The 21,111-nt window shown below is 34.8% G+C and overlaps 1 protein-coding gene across 4 annotated transcripts in view; it reads left to right on the top strand.

Annotated features, from left to right (window-relative positions):
- SPOCK3 (SPARC (osteonectin), cwcv and kazal like domains proteoglycan 3) overlaps window positions 1-20,039 on the top strand; it is a 375,273-nt gene extending 355,234 nt beyond the window's left edge. For 3 of the 4 annotated variants that reach the window (XM_057490895.1, XM_057490951.1, XM_057490913.1), the window contains exons 8-11: window positions 8,702-8,923; window positions 14,436-14,498; window positions 16,027-16,164; window positions 18,344-20,039. In XM_057490895.1, coding sequence (XP_057346878.1) covers window positions 8,702-8,923; window positions 14,436-14,498; window positions 16,027-16,164; window positions 18,344-18,513 — 593 coding nt within the window. In that variant the 3' untranslated portion in view covers window positions 18,514-20,039. The remainder of the gene's footprint in view (window positions 1-8,701; window positions 8,924-14,435; window positions 14,499-16,026; window positions 16,165-18,343) is intronic. The other variant, XM_057490969.1, reaches the window with a different exon arrangement.
- The last annotated feature ends 1,072 nt before the right edge of the window (window positions 20,040-21,111 follow it).

Here is a 21,111-nt window from a genome sequence, read left to right on the forward strand (position 1 = left end):
TGTTGTGCCTTGCTGACACTCTTGCTGTTTTCTCTGCCCTTAGAGCTCCTACTGTAGAACTTTAGGGTTTATGTTGTTTGAATGAACATTTGTTTCTGTTCTACATTTTGTCTTGTTTACATGGGTGTATAAAATACTTTTATGGTATTTGGCATATATTTAACATTTAATTTATTCAATCATTCTTTGTGAAATGTTTTTGAGTGAATACTATTAACAACCATTGTTCCAGACATTTAGGAAACAGAAATGAATGAAAAGACCCCAATCTGCTTTTCTGATTTTTCCTTATCGAATTGGTATCTAAATATTGGTAATCCTTAAGACTTAATATTTTTTCTTCTACTGTAATAATGGCATTTGTGATTTTGTTCACTGTCCTGTTTAAAATATAAAAATGTACAAACAATTCCCCAAATTATGCTTCTAGGCCTGACATGCAGAACCCTGTATTCAATTCCCATTCAAATCTTCTCTGAAAGTTTAACAGACATCTCAGTCTTGATGTGGCCAAACTAGATGCCCCATACAAACCTGCTCTCTTGTTGCCCTTCTTAACACAGTCCGTGTCAACTCATTTTTCCAGTAGGTCACACTAGTCACCCCAGAGCCGATCCTTGAGAAAAAAGAACAGAGACAGGCAGGATGGTCTCTCACCAAAAGCCAATGCCTTTGCTGTGACCTATGACATGAGCCGACCACTGTTTCTACAACCTCATTTCTTACCATCCAGTCAGCTTCAGTCATACTGGTTCTTTGCCCTTAGACAGTGACTTGAGATTCTTTTAGTTTGCTGGTCCTTCTACCTAGAACTGCCTTCCCACCCCATGGCCCAGGTTACTCATGTCTTTGCTTCCATTAGATTTCTGCTCAAATATCCTGCTTTTAGAGCCAGTGTGGTAGGGAGAATTCTAAAGGTGGCTCTTCCCAGGTTCCAGGCCCCTGGTTATTACACAGATACTAATGGAGGCACTGTTGTGAAGGGAATTTGCAGATATAAGTCCGTTGCCCTTAAAATGTATGTCCAAAGGAAGGTTTAAAAGAAAAAAGCCAGCAAAGATGGCAAGGGCATTTACAAAGGGGGTTCTTTGGGAAGAGCTCTGCTAGGACTTCACCACCCCTCCAGGAAGAGATGAGGTTGCCTCCCTTCACTTGCAGCTGAGAGGCAGATCTCAACAGAATCACTCCAGTTTTATATGTGTCCCCAGACAAGTGGATTATGGTCTGAATTTCCCCAGGCAAGTCTTGAAAGTCAGAGACTGTCTGGGCTGCTTACTTATTTGTTCTCAAAGCAAAGGAGAGTGACTGCTGCTTTGCAATTGTGACTGTGCAAGAAATATGAGGATATTTATGGTGGACAATATTTGAGCCATAAAGTTAAAAACAATGTAATACTTCCCAAGAGGGCTGTTTTGAATAGTGAGTAAACCCCAACAGAAAAAATGGATCACCAGACATCCAGGGACCAAGCGGTGGTGGTCAGCCAGAGGAAAGATCACATTTCTAAGGAAATATTGTGGGATGTGTGCACCAGTGACCTCTGCAGTACCCACAAAAGAAGACACACAGAGGAAGTTTTAAAACCTGACGAGCCTGCACAGCACTAAGCCTTCCTAAGCCAGTCGTCAGTTTGGTAAGAAACTCCCTGTCACCTTTGAATATCTTTTATCGGCCCTCTCCAAAACCAGAGGTGGGCATAAGAAAGATGGAAGAGGAGAAGTGGAAGAAAATTGGAGAAGGATTGAGGAACTATCATGTCCCCCTTATTTGACCACCTCTACAAAAATAAATCTACAGCTAGAGAAAGGGACAACCAGGTTTGGAGTTGTGATTATTACATGCACTCAGACATCTTGAACCGCAGTTAGCCTATCCTTGTCCCTTAAAGGGACAATGCTACATTTTGTTACATAAAGCTGAAATGAAGAAATTATGGGACCACCTGAGTTTTCATCCAGAGACAAGAGAAAACTTTCACTAATGAACGAATATTTACAGAACATCAAGAAAAACATTAAAGTGGGTTTGGATTATATACTGTAAGCCCTGCTCGTCCAAGACAGGTGTGTATGTGCATTACATAGTCATTGTACATGGGGGTTACATACAGCTTCTTGACCATAGTTAACAATACCGTGTTGTTATATTTGAAAGTTACTGAAAGAAAAGATCTTAAAAATTCTCATCATAAGACAAGAAAGCTGTAACCATGTGAGGTGATGGATGTTAACTAAACTTACTGTGGTGTTCATTTCTCAGTATGTACAGATATCAAATCATTGTGTCATGTATCTTGGACTAATGCAATGTTATGTCAGTTACATCTCCATAAACTGGGGGAAAAATTAAATGAACTAACTTCAGTATACGAACATCGTAATTTTAAACTTCCAGCTTAATGTTTGCATGTGATACTACTCATTTTACATTGATTTTAATCCACATACTTATTTATAACATCATTAAAAATATATATCCCAAATACCACACTTAATTACAAGATTGAGCCCTGAGTTATTTCTACTTAGGAAAACTATCTTAAAAAGTTCGTGAAAATAATCATACTCGGGGAAAGAGAACCTTCTGAAAAGAATGATCCTACGAGTAATATTATTAAAGATGTTGGAGACCTTAAGTTGACTACATAAAGAGCCCTACCCAGCAATCTGAATCCACTCTTAATGTAATTTTTACCCAACTGTATATTATTTCTGAATTTGTAATAATGTAATTTTAACCAATAGACTCTCAAGATGTGTTCTTAGTATCCCATGATATCCCAATATCATATTTCAATTTTATAAATGTAAATTGTCCCTTAGTTTTTGTTTTTCTCTCCTCAGCTTGTATTAATAGACTAGCAGATTTGATAATAATCAATGATGATTAGAGGATATTTCATAAATAGATCCTCTGCCTTTATGATAATAAGTGAATTGTAGGCTCCTGGAAGTTGAGCACAGGACCTGTTAAAAAAAAAGCCTACTTGTCATACACAGAGCGTTACATTGCAATTCAGACACAACAACGTGGATATATTCAGAATAGTGAAAATACATGGAATGTGGCATTATCATTTTTATTTCTATTTAATGAAACAATATTTTTATTTTATTGATTTTTCTTCTTATATTTTTACTGACGTATAGTTGATTTATAGTAAGTATACAACTCAGTGGTTCAAGTTACACACATTATTAAATCCTCACCCCAACTAGTGCAGTTGCTATCTGCCAACAAAGGAAGATGTTAGAGAAACATTGGCTATCTTCTCCATGCTGCACTTCCATCCCCGTGACTAATTTATATTCTGATTGAGATTTTGTGGGAATGTGGCATTTTTAGAAATACTGGAAGCATGCTTTTTAAAAATACATTTTATTACTTTATGTTCCTTCATATTCTGCCATATTGTTTGTGGTGCTAGGTCCACCTGTGCTCTACATTCAGAAATGTGAGAGAGCAAAGGGTGCTAGTGATATGGATCCCTTTGTGAGTAATCTTTTCATGCAGTTCTACTTTTACTTTCATACTGGTTTTAAAGTTTACTATAAAATAAATGGGATCATTTATAATAATACATAACTATACTTATTTTGCATGATTTTCTTCAAGATCTTCAGATTCACTGGACTGATTTTGACTGAATACCTCTGATTACATTTCTCATCGGGCTTTATCGGTGAGGACGCAAAGACAGGTGGATGTACTGGGACAGGGGGACATGCCCAGTTGTATGCAGTGTCCACACTGACCACTGACCATGTGTAGCTTCAGGAACAGTAATTTCGGTGATGGCTGGATTAAACATGGGACAAGCCACAGCTTGAGGGCAGAGTGATTGAACGTGCGCACATTCTCCTAAAGTTCTGTGATAGGGAGAGCTTGCGTGAACCCTGCAGGGAGACTGGAGTTTATCTGATGTCTCTTTCAGCCACATCCTGCCCTCCAAGGTGCAGCCACGGCTGCCAGCCGCTGTGATCACTGGGCTCAACATGGCAGCTGTGTCTTGTGTCTTGTAATGTGTCAACACATGACCCCACAGCATGTGCTGAGTACAGGGAATGTACAAAGAGGTGAAAAACATGAACATTACTTCAAGCTGAACATTTCCCTGGAATCCTGTTCTCCAGGAAAAGGGACCTGGAGTGGAGTAGGGATGGCCTCAGCATTCATTTTTGTCTAGATGCAAGAATGGAGGAAAGAAAATTTCAAGACATAATTTACCTGAAATAAAAGTCAGTTTGCCTAAATGGAAAACCTAAGATTATAAAACTACAGAAAGAAACATAAGAAAAACACAAGTAAGCTTTGGTTAGAGAGATTTCTTAGATGATGAAAAAAAAAAAGAAAATATATAGTAAATCAAACCTCAATATATATATATATATATTTTTTACTTTTAAAAGATACCACTTTAAAAATAAGAACACAAGCCACAAACTGGAAGACACTATTGGCAAATAGATATCTGATAAAGGATTTGCATCCAGAAAATATAAATAACACTCAAATTAGTAATGGTCAAACAAATAGCTCAGATGAGAAATGGGCAAAGTCCTGTACATTCACCAAAAAGATACATGATGTAAATTAGCACAAGGGAAAGCAGCTCACTTTCAGTCAGCACTAGGGAAACATTGAATGAAATCACAAGGAGACACCTCTTATACACTTAATAGAATGACAAGAACTTGGCCAGCAGGAGTGCAAAGTAGAGCAGCCACTTTGAGAAGCAGTTTGGTGGTGACTCATAAATGAAACAAACTTACCATATGATCCAGATATCCCACTTCAATATATTTTATCCCAGAGAAACTACAACATATGTTCATATAAAAGCATATATGTGGATGTTTATAGTAACTTTATTTATAATTACAAAACTGCAGCAATCCAGATGTCCTTTAGCTGGTGAGTGGATAAATGGTTGTACTTCTGCATAATGAAATAGGACACATATTGATGTTGGGGCTGAATTAGTCCTAGAATGATCTGTTCTGTTCCTGCCATAACAAAGCTTCAAAGCTGTCCTGAAACGAATCCAGCTGATGCAGTTTGTTCACGTTCATGCCCGAACAAAATACAACACTGTAGAGGAATACCACAAAATCCAGGAACAAATAATGTAAAGTTCATAATGTTCATCCAATTAAAATTTCTCTAGCATGCTATGAAGTTTAAAAATACAATCAATAATTTGGAGAAATTGCAATCCAAAAAAGACATCCAGAAATAACAAGTGATCATGGGATTAGCATACAAGGACCTTAAAACAACAGTGATAAATATTAATGTGCATAGTAGTTTAAAGGCAAACAAGGGACATCCGTTACAAGAGGGGATATTTGAATAAAACATCTAAATAGGATGTCTGGAGACGAAAAAACAATAAATAAAATGAAAAATATGCTGGGTGAGACTAGAAGCACAGTGGACACTGCAGAAGAAAAAAATCCATGAATTTGAAGACATGAGAGAAACTACCCAAAATGAAGCATACAGGAAGAAAAGAGACTAAAAAGAAGTCTGTGTTCATGAACTGTGGAACAACATCAAGAGTATTAACATATGAGCAAGTGGAGTCTCAGAAGGGCACTGACAGAGTGGGCTCAGAAATTATATAAATAAATAATGTCCAAAATTTTCTAAATTGAATGAATATGGGTTTTCCCCCACCTATCTGAAAGTCGAATGTGCCTATAAATCCTTTCATAAGCCAAAATGGCATAAATCAAAGAAGCAGTTACCATTAATTGTTGAGTGTTCCCAGACCCAAAAAGTAACCTCTCTCAGGGTTTTTGTGTATCTTAGGACATATCATGTTAACAGATGTAAAAAACAAATTGAAATTAAGCACAGGTGCCCACAGACACAGTTCAAAGCTATGGCAGCTTCATGCTGAGGTGCTGAGAGTGGCTCCCAGGAAGGGCCATGGCGGCTGCCCTGGGAGGCATGTCACCTCTGTAAGTGCTCATTGCAAAACAAATGTGGAATGCTCTGCTTTTCCCATTTTTCATAAAAGCAAAAGTCCTCTTCAGATTTCTTTTGGTTGGCAAAAACAGGTAATAATACAGGTCTTTTGTAAAAGCAAAGTGTCATAATATGGCCTTTTTAGAAAGCAGTGGATACCTGCATTATAAACCCATGGATACAAGAAGTACAATAAACATCAAGCAACAGGAAGAAAGAAAACCAAATAAAAGCATATCATAAGCAAATTCCTGAAAGCCAGCATTAAAAAGAATCTTAAAAGCAGCCAGATGTAAAAAAAAAAAAAAATAGAAAAGGAGAAAGGGGACAAATTTTGTGCTAAGCAACGAAGATCCCCATGTCAGCAAGCTTTACATCAGACTGTGAAGGCCAGAATACAGTGGAACGTGTTTAAAGCACTGATAGAGAAGAAAAGAAAAAACAAACATAAAACAAGCAAATACCATCCGTGGCAAAAATACATTTCAAAAATAAAGCTCACATAAATCAACAATTCAAAGCTGAGAGATTTCAAGAAATAGTAAAGGAATTTCTGAACGATAATGACACCGCATGGAGACGTGTGCCTGCATATAGGAATGTAGAGGGCCAGATATGCTGAATCTGAAGATAAATATATGTGAAAAATAAGAGAGATGTGGTCTCTGCTCCTGATTTCCCCAGTGCTCTTTTCCCCCTTGGCAGTAACAGGGCTCATCCAAGGTAGATGAGCAGAGATCCACCTGAAGTCAGGCAGGGGGACCTTGCAGACTTTCTGGGGATGCTGTGGAACCATCCACACTAAGCTTTGGGAGACAAGCCAATGGAGTCATCCATTCTGGATAAATGGGGAGGCAGCCACCATCTCTACGTGCTCCCTCTCTAATTCCCATTTCTTACACTCGTGGAATCAGGACAGCACCTCCAGGCTTCTCCATTGCCCCAGAAAATAAAATTGGGCTGGCGGGTGGGGTTTGAAGGTATACCAGAAATCTCACACCAAGTACTCAGTTTCTTTGAATGGCTTTGCACGGTTCAGTATATTTTTCTGCAGGTTGCTTTCTTCATGTAACCCCTGAGCATTTGACAACGTTCTGGTAGTAAGGAGCAGTTCCAACCAGATTCTCAGCCCATGCTGCTTTAAAAGCAAGGGCCAAGAGCACTGGAGCCATAGCTGTATGTTCAACCTGTACCCCAGAACCAATTCAGAACCTGGAATGCAAACAGGAAATGATCAATTCATCTTTAATGTTCGTTGGTTTGGTTTGCGTGGGAGATTTCTGTTTTGACTGTACGAAGTTGCAAAGAAAAATGCAAACAGAGAAAAAACTATATCTGAGTTTCCTTTTTTATACTTGATGAACCTGTTACAATTTCCACTTTACCTTTGGATCCCCACTGCCCCGCAAGGTGATGCACAGAGAGGACGCACTAAATATGCTCTAAGGACACTCAGAAAATAAGTTCCAAAAAGGTGGTGAAATTATTAATTTCTCAACGTCAAAAATCTCCTAGAGTTGGAGAAAATCTATTTAATTTTTAATCCTAAGTGTCCTGAAAATGCTAAACAGTATTTAAAAATTAAAGCCAAAATACCCATATCCTTACTTGCAGTTATTTGTACATCTTGAAGTATAATACACTAAAATTATCAAAATAGATTAGTACAGCTAGAACTGTATCTGAGATAGAATTCCACTCATACATGGTGACACTATTCTTCAACCCCTGCTGCTGAAGACTAAATCCTATGGATATTCAGTTTTCAGTCTCAGCATCTCCAAATATAGCCTCTCTTCCATGCCAGTTAACTGACATTATTTTACTTTCACTTGTAACCAGTGGAAAATAGTGCATAAGACAAAAACTGGATTTAATGCATGTTAAAGGAGTTTAAACCTGACTAATAAGAATAGTTCAAAGTAAATGCTTAAATAGTGCTTTGCACCATTTACACTACAGAACACTGACATTGCATCTGATGCCTGTAGGACACTGAGCCTCAGGGAGGTGGCTCACCGGGGTAGCCCACACTTTGATAGTTGGCAGCTTGGGTACAACCCCCCACCCTGATAGGTCATCTCTCCACCCCTGCACTGTGCAGGGTCCCCGACTGCCTCCCATTACAGTGTATTTGTATATGTAAAAACTGCCTTGAGGGATGCAGAAGGCAGAATGGCTGTGTAAATTACATGATGTGTATTCTTTCCGTGTATACCTATTACTTGTGAAACATCATGATCACCGTAGTTCTACCAAGACAAGGCATTAATGATGTTACTATTTATTATGTGTTACTTATGCTTTTGTTAAATGGCATTTTCATTTCTTTGAATGAAAAATGAGTTTTCTTTGTAAATTAATAGGACATATTATTCAGTAATAGCTATGTACATCAAATAAAGCATTCCCCATGACAACCTACTTATTCAGAAAAACCTTGAACAATAATAATAGTAAATAATATGTAATATAATTCCAATAGTAGCTGCCATGAATTAATGACTAATTAGCAATAGCTGCTTTTTATTCTGGTTTATTAATCCTCACAACTGTCATTAAGGGAAGTGATTACTGCCCCCACTTTACCCCAAATTACCCAAAATGAACGTAAAGCCTTACTTCTGAGTGGGGGCCCTGCGGAAGCCAACTACTCTGTTACTTAATTTTGCCTGCTGCTGCTGGCAGCCTTCAGACTGAGCTAACCCCTTTCTGCCTTCACCTTTAGGATTTGACACCAGTATTTTGCCCATTTGCAAGGATTCGCTTGGCTGGATGTTTAACAGACTCGATACAAACTATGACCTGCTGCTGGACCAGTCTGAGCTCGGAAGCATTTACCTTGATAAGAACGAACAGTGCACCAAGGCATTCTTCAATTCTTGTGACACGTACAAGGACAGTTTGATCTCTAACAATGAATGGTGCTACTGCTTCCAGAGACAGCAAGGTAAAGGGTGAGGCTCTGCCGGTGCAGACAGTGGACCTGCATGTCAAGTTGTATCTATTCCTTCACAATAAAGAACAATAGTACATTATACCCCATTCACTTTGGTAGATACTTTTTCTAATTAGAGTGTTTAATAAAGGAGCAAATAAACAGCATATTGAGCAATATAACTCTGCTAGGGTTGCAAAACATGCTAAATAAGATGAAAAATAGGAATTCATATTTCATATTAATGCACTTCATTATAGTTTCCATTATGAGCCACCAAGAAGCACGTAGAGATAGGAGAACATAGATATTAAAATTAATCATTAAAATTAATTTGCTATCTTCTTTGCTCACGGTGTAAAATAAATGGTTTTTTTATCACTACACTGTGGAGTTTTAATGTGCTATTCTGTGATCTTATTAAATGAGCAGAATGAACCACAGCATTCACCATAAAGTTATTTCTACTTATTTGACTTTAAATTTCATAGTCTTTTGGACTTTTCTAAATAGCTTAGCGTTTTTAAAATTTACTAGCAAAGGAAGTGTTGATTCTCTGGGCGAACAAGCCATCCTGGAGTGAGGCTATTCGTTACACATCCTTCTTTATTAGGAAATGCAGTGAGACATTGCAAGCATGCTTACACAAGCAACCGAATGATGAGTAAAAGTAATTATTGAAGGGAAACAGATCCAAAAAACTCACACTTGGAGAAAGTTTGAGAAGATAAGGAGACAGTGATATGTGTAATTTCGATGCTAATTTTAAAAACAAATGCCGCTGTTGTCAGCTCATTAAACAGTTCTTGACAGCTAAGAGAAGGAACAAATATAATACTTTAAATTATAGTAGTGATTCCCAGTTTTTCATATGGCAAACCAAAACATATAGGGCATTTCACTTCCTATTGCTTTCTCATTTTTTAGGAATAGTTTAGTAATTAGGGATGAAATGATTATCATAATCGACTAGTAGTGAGTCAACACCATGGTGCGTGGAGTTGCTTATCTATTTACAAATCACTTTAAACAAAGTTTAAAATTAAATATTTGACTTATTAAAATATTCTAAATTATACACACACACACAGTTGACTTTCCTCTTGCTAGGTGCCTCCTAGATTATTGAACACTTCTAAGAAACTATGTCCTAGTTTTAATGATTTAAATATAAAATTTAGTAATTTAAATTTAAAATGAGTCAGTTAAATCAGAATAGAAAAGTAAATCCAGGTAAACTGCTATACAAAGATATGTGGTCTTTTTCTATGTTATTTTAGTTTTTTTTTTTTGAATGTTATGATAGCATGTTTACCTGTTTATACGTGAACACTTTAAAGAATTCTGAATAACACTAAATGTTTCTTCTATAGATATAAATATTTTGACCTTAAAATGTTCTTGAATTTTGCAGTGATATTTGTAGAACTGATTAATATTCCCCAAGGAAAAATTTTGCTTTATATCCTTTACACTTATTAAGCAGTATTCTTCCAAATTAAAATTTTTATAATCATGTGAAGATATCCTCTGAGATCATTTAATACATAGTAGAAATAATTTAATAAATGGTGAAGATATTTTCTGATAGTTGGTGAAAGGATTTATACAACTTCTCAAAATCTGAGGAAAATTTGGTTAGTTATGTTTATTACTTTAGTATGCCATTATATGTTATAAAACTCAGGGTAACTGACTTACCAATTGGCTCAGTAAGTAATTTCATGAAGGTCATGTTTTTCCTGTTTGTTTATTCAATAAAAACAACAAATTATTAAGCTAATTATAATTAGAGTAATATGTGTGTATATGTGTAAGTATATATGTGGGTAGAGAGAGAGAGAACAGCATCTCATGAGGTGTTATTAGTGCAGGTTGACCTAAAACTGCAGTGAAGACTATAGTTGTGTAGTGTTGGAAAATATCTAAAAAATAAAAAATGGTGTTTTTTAAAGAAAGAACCTTCAAAAACATAAAATTAAAGTTTAATAAATGAGATTAAGAATGTAAAATTTCAAGTCAGTGAAATGTGTGTAGTTTTCCAAGGAAAGAAACTATTTTTAATTTTAATTAAGATACAAGTTTGTTTCTCTAACTTTCTGAAATCATGACAATTAAGCAATACAAAATAGATATGATGGTGGTTTATTTAATTCTTTGTTCTAGGTAATCATGGAGGAATGAGTCAAAAGAATAGTAATTGGGAGTTTTGGTTACCTTCAGATTTAATAATTTATTTTCATTAAAGTGTGTTCTAAGTTTCCATTCTAAAAAGTAAATTAATTATTAGTTGCTCTTTCATTTAAAGTCCTGTTGTGTGAGATTAGGGAAAGAGAAAGAATACTAACATTAATTCGGGTCCATGTATAGTCTTCCATATACATAAAATTATTTATGACTTAAACAGCCATGTTGAAAATATTTTCATTTCCATTTTATGGCTAAGGACTGAATCATATTGATCTGGAAGGACTTCACATAACAGAATGAGTTTAGGACCTGGGATTTGATACTAGAGTCCTTGGCTTCTGTCTCCACATAGTTTTAATTCTACATTCAAAGTTTGCAAATTATATGTAAGTAATATATAAAATGCCATCAAGACATTACTGTACAACTTGTCAGCAAACTCCATTCACTACAGGTCACATCTGCAGGTCTTATTTCAGTCAATGATATATCCAATATTGTTTCTCAGGACTACAGTGAAAACAGATGACATTTTTAGAGGTCCCTTATACATTTAATCTACAGAAAGCTATATCAAAATGTGGGTCATATGTATTAATTTTACAAAAGATGTTTTTCCTATTTAAAGAAAGACATTAAATACAAAGAATTTTGTCCCTTGCTATTATGCACATTTAAAATTTCCATGTATGAAGTAAACAAATATATATGTGTGGAGAGAGAGAGAACAGCATCTTATGAGGTTTATCTATTCTTTGTGATACTATATGAAGAATAAAATATGAGAAGAAAAGGGAATGGGACAGTCAGTGCCTGTTGGGAAGGAACTAGGGAACTACCTGCTGCACAACCTCAGGGTGCCTTCCATTCATGGACATGGATGGCACCATGGGGCTGAACAAGCGATGCAGTCTGTGCATTCATACAATGCTACCCTGCAGAGCCATTCTCAGGCTTGCGAGGGTCGCAGACTTTCCAGTTTTGACCCTAAATTGTCCATATATATTCAACAGCTAATACTAATATACTCCCTAGAAATGACTAGGTGCAAGTATAGAAAAAAACACATTTTCACACTAATAATTATTCTAAACACACAGATATTTCCTTATTTATTTTTCATAGTGACAGTTCCTTTAAAAATTGGGAAAATAAAAATGCATTGTTATTACTGAATTGAAAATTATCAATTCCTACTATAGAGCATGTGTGAATGGCCCCAAGATAAGAATTCTAGTTTTTAAGTTCACAATGAAAAACAATGAACAATGCTGCTTTCAAAAACAACATTTTGAAATGTAGCCAGTAAAACATGTTTCATTTTTCTTTTTTTCTTGTTTTCCTAAACTAATGTTTGGAATACTTACTTGTAAATTCAGGGATTAAGTTAAATCTTATATATTTTATTAATTAATGATTCTTGTACAATTTTGAGCATGTAAAATCAGAATTTTCCTTAAGTCAAAGCACTGTTAGGTCATAAACAGTTTTGGGAAAATGAATCTTGTGTTATAAATCTGTGCCTATATGCTAGGCTAAATATTCACAGTCATGTCTAAACCTTCATGCAACTAGTTGGGTAACTCTCTTTCCATCCCAATCATTTCTTTCCAAGTAAGTTTAATGATAGGTGAAAGAAATCTCAATTAAGCTCTCCAACTCTACCTAAGATAAGGATGAGATAGGGCTGCCTTGTGAATAATAGAAGAATAATTTCAAAATCAAATGTGTGGTTTAAAGCTTAATCTGTCGTGATAACTCTTAATATCTTAAAATGTTCCCCTATACAGTCCTGTAGGATCAGTACTTATGTTTATTCAGTGAGGTTCCGAATCAGGACTCAGGTCGCAAAGGTGTCTGGATTTCAGGCAGCGCCATAGCGAACATGCAAGAAATATTCCTTCCACTTTGTAGTAACTGGCGCATGGCACTGAGCATTGTTTTCAGTACAGTATTGAAACTCCAGTTGTATTTTTTCCTCTTGATCCAACATGTTATATTTGGAAAGCAATAAATTTAAAACGTTTATTCTATAAACTCATGCTATGGAACTTTATTCTTATTCCTCTAAAACATAGTGTAGGAGACAAATTATGATCAGGAAAATCAAAGGGGTAAATTGGACCAAATTCAAAGGGAAGTAGAACAAGAAGGTGATTATTTAGGCTTTTCAAAAAAAGTACTTTCTGTCCACATTTTAGACTCCTGAAGGAAAACTTTTTTTGGCCTTATATATTAAACTGTAAAATATACATAAACATTTTATCTCTTTTCCTCATTCCACTTTGTTACTTACATGCAAATTTAATAACAATATTGTGAAGTGGATATACTAAAGAGTTTTAAAATTGTTTGAATTAATTACATCTTACCTTTTTCCTAAAAAATCATAGTGTACAAAAATAGGTACAAGTTTATTGTTTAGCTGTTTCAATAGTTTATGATGCAGTTTTTATTAGCAAATATTAACAGCAAATTTCTGGAATATGAGTATAAAATACATTGAATTCTTTTCAGATAAGAGTGTTATATATAACAATATATATCATTTAATAATGTAATTACATGTTAATAATACTATAAGCCAAACTCTAATGTGTCCATTAGAATTTCACACCTCTCTAAAAATGTTCTCTAAGTGACTGAGTTTGAAAAGTAGACAAATATTTGTTTCCAAATTGGTTTAATGTTTTAAGTTTAATTTCTAGGAGATGGCTTATCAGAAATTATTGTATCTTATGTCCTGTTTCCAAATTGCCTGTATTATTGAAGTACCCAGGCAAAACTAAAAAGACCAAGGCCTGTCAACATTACACAACACCAAAATTTATAATCGTTTTTCTGATATAACCTGAAAGAAGCATTAATAGATTGCTTTTCATAAATTACTCTTTTTCATGCAAAACTATTTCTCTACACAATAGCAACTGTTTTAAATGAGGGCAAACTGTAATCAGTTCATTATTTGGGCTGCAGTCTATCAGCTGAATTTACATCGCTGAGCTGATTAAGCATTTAAAAGAAAATGCTAAGCATTTCCCATCATATTAGCATTTTATACTATTCCCTTTTGTTTTTCATCCAATTTCATCACTCTGAAGAAAACCAATATACTCTAAAATTAATAGTTGGAAAACCTTTCTCTCTGTATAAATATTTGTGTGTGTATTCATATGTATATATACACCTGTGCATCTCCATTTTTAGAATAACAACTAATATGTAATACGTGTCTTCTAAAGCTATGTAAAGACTAATTGAAGTTTGATAACATAGAAATTATACTTTCATTGTTTAACTAGAATCCTTGAAGTAACACTTAATGTCATTGCAGACCCACCTTGCCAGACGGAGCTCAGCAATATTCAGAAGCGACAGGGGATGAAAAAGTTCCTAGGTGAGCAATAGATCATGCTTCTGAAGCCTTTATTGCTTACATAAATAACCCCAGGGAAACAGCAACATAAAATCAATATTAATCCAATGAAGATAGACTACACTAAATTTTAGTAACAAAATTTATGAAGTTCCTGAAAGCCATTAAACTTCCTTTTATTATCTTACCTATTGAAAGATATTACGTCTGTTTTATTGCCTAATATAATGTTCATTTTGAAAGTTATTAAGTAAAAAAAGAGATTTAAACAATGCTGAATTTAAAACATCAGCAGAACCTTCCATTTCAATTCTAAGGTTAACAATTCAAGAACTGATGGCATCTCTCTCTCTCTCTCTGAGATGGCGTGAAGGCATGCCTTTTGTACCTCACGGAGATTTGAGCAGACTTTTTAGTGTTTTTCATTAGCACTTTTTACTAACTTACTTTCAGTATGTAAATGTATATATTGGACAGTGAGAGAGACAGAGAGAGAGGGAGACAGATGATTCCACATGTTATCCAAAGCCTTAAAATAGAATGTTTGGCTATTCAACACATTCTTAAACTATTATGTATAATTATTTTGTTTATTCTTATAAGCATACAATTTTAAATAAACTGTCTGTAATAATTTACAAAGACAGTACATAGTTTCCATATGTCCTCCAACCTCTCTGAAAGCTACCACATCTCCATGTATCAAATAACCATTATGTGTTTATTAAATCTAAGAAACTACTATTGCTATAATCTTATAAATTCAGCCTCAGATTTTATTTGGATTTCACCCATTTTTCCACTGATGTCCTTTTTCTATTTTAGAATCCAATGCACAGCACCACATACACAATGTGGGTGTTTTTTATGTATATTAATGCCTTTATATATTTAGTGGCACATAATTTTATTATATTTTTGAATCTGATTAATCAGTATTGCATTATGTTATGCTCTCTTTGTAATTATAATATTGAATGTTTATAGGAGAATATTTTTCATATTATTTGAAAATCCAAAGTTCAAACTAAAAAGGCTAATTTTTACAATAAAGCGTTTTTAGATATGGAACATTGCTAACAATAAAAACTACAATGTGTCATGTTTTTCTTAATTCTGTTACAGAATGCATGCCATATTACAGCTCACAAGTCCGTGTACAAAAAGAAAAGCCATTGAAATTCAACTGAAAAGTATTTTAGACTCGATCAGGTCCATTAGTGACAAATCTATTAAAATGCAGTCTTTAAAGTTAAAAAAAAACATGAAATATAGTTAGCACCCATTTGGGAGGAGTTGCCTTTCTTTTTCTTACATGACAAAAATGAAAAGTCATTACTAAAATGACTTTTAGTGTCATTCAAAGGGATTAGTGAATCCTTAAACCTTTCTTATAATTTGGGTAGGATAACAGTACCACATAGCAAATTGATCAGTTGTTATATAGGAGGAGCGCGCCATATGCTCCAGTTTGTGGGTTCAGCTTGGTTGTGTTTGCAGTTCTAACATAACATTTGTGTGTGTGTGTGTGTGTGTGTGTGTGTGACAGGGCAGTACGTCCCCCTGTGCGATGAAGATGGTTACTACAAGCCAACCCAATGCCACGGCAGTGTGGGGCAGTGCTGGTGTGTCGACAGATATGGAAATGAAGTCGTAGGATCCAGAACCAGTGGTGGTGCCGACTGTGGTGAGCATATGTCCCATTCATTGTTCAGGCATTGAATGAGGGTGTACTCTATGCAAAGGCTATAGGGTCAGTGCGGGACGGTTACAAAAAGACTCACCCCCAAGCATATCAAATACCTGCATTAAATGGAATTGCATAATTTGACTATGTTAGGAGAGATTAATTCAAAGGTGGGCTCCTTTTACTACTGCAAATACCAGAGAATGTTAGCTGCTTCCTCCTGCTCTACTAACGCAGGCTTTTGTTGTCACCATTTGATTCCAGGTCAGCTGACTCTAGTGTGTGCCATGTCCCCACACGGCATCTTTTGTCTGCATACCTTTGGAGGGTTGGCTGAGGGTGTACATAGGCTCACCTACAAAGGAAAACTAACCTTAAAGTAAAAGATCCAAAAATTGCTGCTATATGTCTCTGTATGTTTAGGTGAGAAAAATAGAGTTAATTGTTTGAGGGGTAATTATAATTAATATTCTAAAACTTTTTATGAGTATGCATGTTTATGTGTATGCCTAAAAATCATATTACAGTTAAGTGGAGCATCAAAAACATGCATTCTATAATTTTAAATGTGATATCATTTTTGTTCATAAAATATTATTTTTTCAGAATGCAAGTTTCAAATCAGTATTTTTGTTTGTACTATGGACAGTTTTCACTGCATTAGCCACTTACCTGTACACAGACACACACACACACACACACACACACACAACACACACCCTCACATGCACAGGCACACATAGGTACACTAGAATTAATGGATTGTGTTTCAACTAATAACACATGACTAAAAATGAAAATAAAGTACTCAGTTTTGTTCTTTAGAAAATCTTTAGTTGTTTCCTTTATGCAATTTTTAAATTGTAAAGGTTTAGAAATAAATAGTAAACCATATAAAAGTAACCTCATTTAATTCTTCAATGCCTATTCTGCATTTATTTACTCCATAACAATTTAATACCTTGGACTTAATTTTCTGGCAAATTGTTAGATGTAAGTAGTATTCAATAGCTTCTTAACATAATTTCAACATATACAGAAATGTTGTTATATGTACTTTAAACTAATTGTTTCATTAATTGTTTCATTTATCATGATGGATAAAGAATTTTAATTTTTTATGTTGTAAATAAAAATTATATGGAGATTAATTTAAGAAGTGGAAGGAGAAATTAAGGAACACAACATCTAGGCTTTCTCAGCATCTTGAAATTATTAAGAAAACACCTGAAGTAGGATAATAAAAATAACATTTTCTTCACCTAAGATATGAATTTCAGCATTTTGTGTAATCAGTTTATAAACTCTGAATTACAATAATAGGGTTTGTTATAATTAGTTACCAAAGAATTATAAGATTTAAGTATTAGAAAGGAGAGAAAAAAAATGCACTAACATGAGAGGAGTTGAAAAATAATATATACTGAGATATACATGCATTATTGCCTCCTCATATAGTAATGAATTCATTTCTAAATATTTCTTTGTAATACCAAATAGTATATTTGTTTCCTATTGCTATTGTAACAAATTCCCACAACACTTGTTGGCTTCACTCACACAATGGTCTCACCTTACAGTTCTGTATGTCAGAATTCCAGCGTGGGTCTCCCTGAGCTAACCGTCAGGGGTTCCAGGGCTGGTTCCTATTGGAGGCTGGGGGAGCCTTTCCTCCCACGTCAAGGCTGGCTTCTTTCTGCTGCTTTCTGACTCTTCCTCTGTAGTCACGTCACTTCCTGGCTCGGTCTGGGAAAGGTTCTTTGATTTTTAAGAAAGCAGGTGACCGTCCTGACCCACCTGAATGCTCCAGCTCAAGGTCTTAGCTTGATCGCCCCTGCAGAGTCCCTTTTGTCATGGAAGGTCATGTGTTCACAGGCTTCAGTGGTTAGGAAGTGATAGAACCAATTTAAAATTCTTCATAAAAGTCAAAGTTTGACATGGATGTCTATAAAAACCAGGATGAGATCAATCAGTATTAACAAACTGGAAATCTTGTATATCGGACCTCCTTCCTGATTCTGCTTTTTGACGCACAAATTTTAACCAATGACAGAGATTGTATTTTTTTCTTTTTTGTGTTCAGTAAGTTAAAGGGCAAATTCAAATTCCACTGAGACAAGTTCCTTTAGAAATTATCCCAGTACTGAGTCAAACAGCACAAATTGTATTTTCTCCTAAGCTGTTGATTTTGAGATCTCTGGAGATTTTGCGAGTGGAGACTTCCGTGAGTGGGCTGAGGATGAGGATGATGAAGATGCCATCATGAATGATGAGGACGAGATCGATGACGATGATGAAGATGCAGGGGACGACGACGGTGACGGCGACGACCGTGATGGCGACATCTGACCCATGAGGGCTGAGACCCACCCACCCCACACGAAGCAAAAGGTACCTACTGAGAGGTACCTTCTTGCCCCAAAAAAAAATGATTCTAAAACTCACATATATTTTGTATAATTATTTCAGATACTACAGCTAAAGTCATAGAGCTTTATGTTTCAATAAGAGTCATTTCTTTGAGTTTTTATATGCCTTAGAGAAAAAGAAAATGCATATGCAGTCTAACCAGTGCCAGACAAAAGAGAGTTGTGAAGAGCTACTGATAGAAACGCCCACGTTTTCATAGGAACAAACTATGTAAATCTCCCACAACCCAGTGACAACCAGGGTTTAGGGTCATATGCATTCTTTTTCTGAGAGATATTCTAAATTAAATTTTCAATGACTTGTCAATGACCTGGGTCCCAAGACTTTTATAAAAATATGCATGACATTGCAGTTCCAAAGTAGCATCTTCCCAAACCTAGGCTGAGTTAGAGGCAAGTGAGGGGTATCACAGGGTAAGGAAACAAGGTGACGTCTGCAGAGACCTTCATTGTGTTTACATTAATAGTGATGTTTTCCATTATGAAATCATTCTGGATATGAGAGGCTATTTTACAAAATGCCAAGTATAGAAAACCATGGATTCTGAAAGTTAAAAATGTAGTTGTCCTTTCTAATTTTTATTTTAGTTTGAATAGTGGTCTTGTGTAGATTGTTTTTTTCTTTAATATTCTTAAGCGGCATGATTTCTTTACCTTTATAGGTTTCTTTGTCCTTCTGACCAGCAACTTAGGGCACAGAATTTATAGTAGGAATACAAAGGGAAAGATTCATTTAAACGGTATTTCCACAGAAAGTTTGTCATTTGCCCCAATGTCAAATTTTTAATCTCTGAATTCTTATTTTATCTATTTTAGATTTTAAAAATTGCATTTAATCTTAGAATTATGCCCTTTTTTACTACTAGTGTCAAAAGTTAGAGAACACATTGTATTTTAGCATGCATACCAATATAGGATATTAGGCAATGTATAAGCATACCCAATTAACAAGTTAATACCAGTGAAGGTACTGCTGCTGGAATGAAGAAAATGGAGTATGTTTCTTTCTTATTTTCTATTGTTACATAATTTCCATGTGGACTTGTTTCTAATTATTGTGCAGAGTAGCATTTAAGATTTAACTGTAACAAAAATTACTTTAATTGCTGTATTTAAGTTAGCATGTTAATTAATTGTGTAGACATTTTGACATACCATCACATTTAAGTATATCAGACTTATGGTTTTGTGCCTATAATAAAAACAAAAAAAAAAGTGTTGAATGTTACACACTGGTATCATAATTTAAACTGTGGGTCAACTGGTCTCCCAATATAGAATTCATTGAAAGTAAAATTGGTGTATTCTTTCCATTTGGTTTATACACACCAAAAAAAAAGAAAAACCTTTAATGTTGACTTTATGTAATATTTAAAGTATATTGCATTTTCTTTTCTACTGTTTATGTATAGTTTACAAAATAAAGAATCTTATAACCAAATAAAAGTGTTCCTTAATGATTTTCTGGGATATAGACAGTAGTAGCATCAAGGGTTCTTAGTCTATTACATGATTTTTAAAATGAATATATGACAAACTAGCCAGGAGAGCTTTTTGAAATTTTTGAATTGCAAAATGAGAGCTCTTAGCGCCATCGATATTTTTTTCAAAGATATATTCAAAATGGTTTTGGTTTGTTGGTATGTTTAAATGTTTTGTTTGTTATATTGCTGCAAGGTGGATCATTTTCTTTGTTGAAGATGGTATTTTTAAGCCCATTTTTGTGGTATCACATTTAATGTATTTAACTAAACTATAGCAAATAGCATTTTTTAAGAGTGATTGATTACCTTATCTATTTAACAAATGTATAGGAATCATAAAATATAACTAGTGGATTGGTAGGAAAAAGGCAAAAAAATTCCAGCAAATTCTATATAGAAGTTTAGCAAATGAATTGAAAGTAATAATCATACTGGTTTGAAACTAAGCTTTTTTTAAAGTATTATCTGTTAGGCTCCCAGTAAAGCAATTAATTCAACAGCTAACACAAAATTAAAAATATTTACATTGAATTTTATATCAAGTATATGTGTGCAATATATATTTGCATATATGTGTATAAAATTCTATTTGTGATGTATATTAGGTCTCTTGATCATTTAATTCATTTTTATTATTTTGATTCAATAAATTATACTTTATTTCTTCCAAAAATATCAATATTGAGCACTTTCTATAATCTAGTTACTAATCCAGGCACTAGAGGTTCATTGGGAAACATCATAATTATGAAATTAATGTTCTAGTGTGAAAGATAAGCAATACATTTATCCCTAACTCATAACATCATGTAATGGCATCCACTATTAAATCTAACTATTTCATAGATTTAATTTGAATAAAAATCAATGTATTTTGAGCCCTTAAGAAGAATCCTTAGAAGGAGGCGGAGCCAACATGGCGGCGTGAGTAGGACAGTGGGAATCCCCTCCCAAAAACATATATACTTTTGAAAATACAACAAACACAACTAGCCCTAAAAGAGAGACCAGAAGACGCAGGACAGTGGCCAGAC

Source organism: Manis pentadactyla, chromosome 1, assembly GCF_030020395.1.
Source record: "Manis pentadactyla isolate mManPen7 chromosome 1, mManPen7.hap1, whole genome shotgun sequence".
NCBI lineage: Eukaryota > Metazoa > Chordata > Mammalia > Pholidota > Manidae > Manis > Manis pentadactyla.